The sequence below is a fragment of the Belonocnema kinseyi genome, chromosome 2 (genome assembly GCF_010883055.1).
Source record: "Belonocnema kinseyi isolate 2016_QV_RU_SX_M_011 chromosome 2, B_treatae_v1, whole genome shotgun sequence".
In the NCBI taxonomy this organism is placed as follows: Eukaryota; Metazoa; Arthropoda; class Insecta; order Hymenoptera; family Cynipidae; genus Belonocnema; species Belonocnema kinseyi.
Window position 1 is genome coordinate 118,608,308 of NC_046658.1, and position 4,443 is coordinate 118,612,750.

Here is a 4,443-nt window from a genome sequence, read left to right on the forward strand (position 1 = left end):
CCCCCCCCCCCCTCCCAGAGAACCTTACGTAATTAATGAATGGCCCCTTTAAAGAATCTGAAGACTCTGAAGCCTCTATAAAGTTTGTAAAAACACGATGAGGACTCCGGAGACTCTGAAGATTCTACTATAAACTTTCTGAAGACTTTGAAATGAATCATATAAACACTCTGCCATTTTTAAGACTCTGAAGATTCTATGAGGTCTCTGAAGACTTTGAATACTCTATAAATACTCTGAAGACTCTATAGAGACTTTGAAGACTCTATAAAGACATTAAAGCCTCTAGAGAGATTTTAAAGAATCTGAAGACTCTATAACGACTTTGAAGACTCTATAAAGACTGTAAAGCCTCAAGAGAAGCTTTGAAGAATCTGAAGACTCTGAAGCCTTTATAAGGTCTGTGAAGTCACGATGAGGACTCCGGAGACTCTAGAGATTCTGCTATAAACTTTCTGAAGACTATGAAATAAATCATATAAAGACGCTGCCATTTTTAAGACTCTGAAGATTCTCTAAAGTCTCTGAAGACTTTGAATACTCTGTAAATACTCTGAAGACTCTGTAAAGACTTTAAAGACTTTAAAGTCTCTAGAGAGACTTTAAAGAATCTGAAGACTCTGAAGCCTCTATAAAGTCTGTGAAGACACGATGAGGACCCCGGAGACTCTGAAGATTCTACTATAAACTTTCTTAAGACTCTGAAACGAATCATATAAAGACGCTGCAATTTTTAAGACTGAAGATTCTGTAAAGATTTCGAAGACTATAAATTACTCTAAAGACGATAAAGACTTTTGAAGACTCTGAAGATTATAAAAAATCTTAAGATTGAAGATACTATAAAGATTCTGAAGAATCTGAGGAGCCGTTCAAAAACTATGTTACACTGCCAAAGGTCTTTTTTTGTCGATTTGAGTCGTGAGGGGGGCGGGGGCAACAAAAAATGTCACATTACACTTGGATAATATAAATGCGTGAATAATAATTCTGAACAAATATAAATACAGACTTCATGCTACTTCCCTTATTCTCTACTTTTACCCCTTAAAAAAAAGAATCCCTCTTTTTCTCCCTGTTTTCAAGAAACTTCTCCTTTTTCTAGTTTTTTTTTCTTTTATATGCGAACTGAATTAATAGAACCCAATAAGAAAACCCAACTATTTTTCATTGAAAGTTGATTCTTATTAATTGAAAAGTCTACTATTTTATTTTTTGTTCAGAAATAATCTCTTTTGGTTGATTCGTTTTTTATTTTAGTTGAAAATTAAGTTGCTTGACTGAAAGTTTAACTGATAAATTTCTGGATGATAGTTAAGTGTTTTAGTTTTAAATTCAACTAATAAATTTTTCATTGAAAATCCATCTTTTTCATTGGATATTCAATTACTTGGTTGAAAGTTGAACTACTTTCTTAAAATTCATTTTATTGGTTTAGGATTGAATTGTTGTGTTGAAAATTCGTTTTTTTAAACAATAATTGTTACAATTGAAAATTTAAATGTTCGATTTCTGGTCGAAAATTGAACGTTTAAAGTAGTTGAAAATTTAACTATTAAATTATGAATTGAGAATTCATCTTTTCTGGAACTATTTTGTTGAGATTTTTTTTTTATTAAATTAAACTTTTTTGAATTTATAGTTAAAATATTTTTTGTTTCAAATAATAATATTTTATGGAGGATTCAACAACTTGATGCAAAGTTGAGCTTCTTTGATAAAAATGTAATTATTTTGTTAAACATTTTGTTAATACTTCAACTTTTTTTTTAAAAATTAGTACCTTTAGCTTGAAAGTTTAACTATTTTATTGTAAATACAACTATTTGGTTATTAATAATTATTTTTTTGTTAAAAATTCAACCATTATGTTGAAAAAGTTATCCTTTTCGAAAACTCAACTGTTTCGTTAAAAGTTCCTCTCTTTCCTTAAAAATTCATCTCTTTTATATTGAATTCAAATACGGTACCTATACATTAATTTTATTCAAAATAATTTATTCCCCTATAGTCGTGAAAAATAATCCTATTTCCCCTCTTTTGAGACCATTTTGGGCTGTAAATTCTGTTGAAATATTATCTTTGTATGTTTTGGGTTTTATTTTAGGCAATTATCAAATAAAATGGTAGTCATAATTTCAGCTTGAAGGGTGAGGGGGGTGTTCGAATTCGTGACATTAACCTGGGGGGTCAAACTTTCTGTGATGATATGTGACGAAGAAGAGGAGAGGTGGAACAAGCTTTCAAAATAGCGTGACTTAGGTTTTGAACGGTGATTTGCAGGCTACAAAATCTCTTAAGAATCGGAAGCACTCTAATGAATCTATAAAGACTTTGAGGACTTTATACAGACTTTGAAGACTCTATGAGGACTCTGAAGGGTTCTATAAAGATTCTGCAGACTCTGAAGCCTCTATACAGTCTCTGAAGACTCTATGAAGACTCCGAAGACTCTGCAGATTCTATAAAGACTCTACAGGCTCTATAAAGACTTTGAAGATTCTAAAGACTTTATAAAGACTCTTGAGACTCTGAAATTTACACATCATCAATGGGAGGTTTTTCGAATTTTTTTTTCTTTCCAGGACCAATTATGGAATTGCCTGTCAAAGTGACAGGGAATATTCACAGTGGCTTCACCGCAGAATTTACACCAAGAGATGTTGGTGTACATTCGATTAGTGTAGAGTACAATGGTCACCCGGTGAACGGTACACCGTTTTTGGCCAAAGCATTTAACGCTGATAAGGTCCTAATTGGATCCGTTGCGAGGGGCAATGTTGGACAACCAACGCATTTCAGTGGTGAGTTATCGTTTGATTTTTCCTCTATTTATAGTCTCTAGATATTTTAAAGGGTTGCTACAAAACCTGGAAGACCTAGAAAAATCATGGAATTTTGAAGAAAAAAAACTTGAATTTGTTTACTCATATGTGTTTCAAAGTCTTAATCATTGTTTTTAGTTTTAGTAGTACTTTTACTACAGTACTTCTTATTACATTTTCGTACTTTCCAGTGAATTTTACGGAATGATATGAATTGGTTTTTTTACTAACAAGAAGTAATATGATTTCGATTCTCGAATTTACAAAAATTTTATGATAAAATTAGTGACAATAATTGTTTAGAATTCAATAATTATTAAAAATTCCTTTACATTCGCATTGATTAATAAATGAACAATATATCGTCGGTAAATTAGTCGTTAATAATTGGAACGTGTTGAAATTGAATAGAACTGACTAGATTTATTAAAAAAGTAGACCTGTGAAACCTGAAAAATTCATTAATGTAAAAAAAAAACCAGCCTTCTGTAGCAACCCTGATTTTCTTATTCGTTTGTCTAGCTCTATTGTTCTAAAATGTTGGAGAGTGTTTTTATTCTCAGAAGAATACTCGTGAATTAGATCTTTCGACTTGTCATATAAGAACTCTTATGTACTTATATAATTATTTTTTGATTTAAAAAAAGATAATATCTCTATTATCCATTCCAAAGTTAAATTTGGATGGATCTGTTCTAAATTGAAAAATAAATCGTATCTCAACTAAAGATCCTGTTAAAAGAGAAAATTTATGAAACCGAAAAGATATCTTCCATAAACTACGTTTCCACTCTGGGGGGGGGGGGGTCTCACAAAACCTACAGTTGGTAACGAGGAGCGGTTAAAATTAAACTTTTTGGTTCAGAATTCTTGAATTTTGTTAAAAATTGATATTTTTTGGCAGTAAATTAATTTTTTTGTTTAAAAATTCATCTTTTTTAGTTGAAATTTTAACTTCTTAGTTCAGAATTCTTTAATTTTGTTAAGAATTCATTTTTTTAGTAGTGGATTAATCGTGGTTGAAAATTAATCTAGTTTAGTTGCTAATTAAATTTTTGGGTTGAAAGTTCTTGTATTTGTTGCAAATTCATCCTTTTTTGGATAAAATTAACTTTTTATCAAAATTTCATATTTTAGATTTGATAATTTAACTGTATTGTATAGAGAATTCGTTTTTTTTTGTTTTGAAATTTCAATAATTTAGTAAAAAAAATCAACTATTTTGTGGAAAATTCGCATTTTTTTATATGTTTAGATTATCTTGTTTGACTAAAAGTTGAGCTGTTTTATTTTTGTTTAAAAATGTATCTTTCTTAGTTTAAAAATTAAATTATACCCGGATTAACTATCATATAAAGTTCAATTAGGCACATTTCAACACTTACTCTGAAAATTACTTTATTTTAATTGTTAATTTATTGCCGAAGTTTATAATTCACCACACGGTTACGTTGACAAGGTAGGCATGCAACTTTGAGAAAGATTAAGTTGACTGGCCATAAACGTACAAAAAATTAGTATAAACGTAAGATCGTGTTTTACCTAAATGCTACATTACTTTCGGGGAAGGGGGAGGGGGTCATAACCAAATAAATAGTTGTGAACCAGGAGGAGGTGG

General features: G+C 30.4%; 1 protein-coding gene across 1 annotated transcript in view; it reads left to right on the plus strand.

Annotated features, from left to right (window-relative positions):
• LOC117182620 (filamin-A) overlaps positions 1–4,443 on the plus strand; it is a 240,572-nt gene that overhangs the window by 180,694 nt on the left and 55,435 nt on the right. Inside the window, exon 19 of the mRNA XM_033375719.1 lies at positions 2,586–2,804. Coding sequence (XP_033231610.1) covers positions 2,586–2,804 — 219 coding nt within the window. The remainder of the gene's footprint in view (positions 1–2,585; positions 2,805–4,443) is intronic.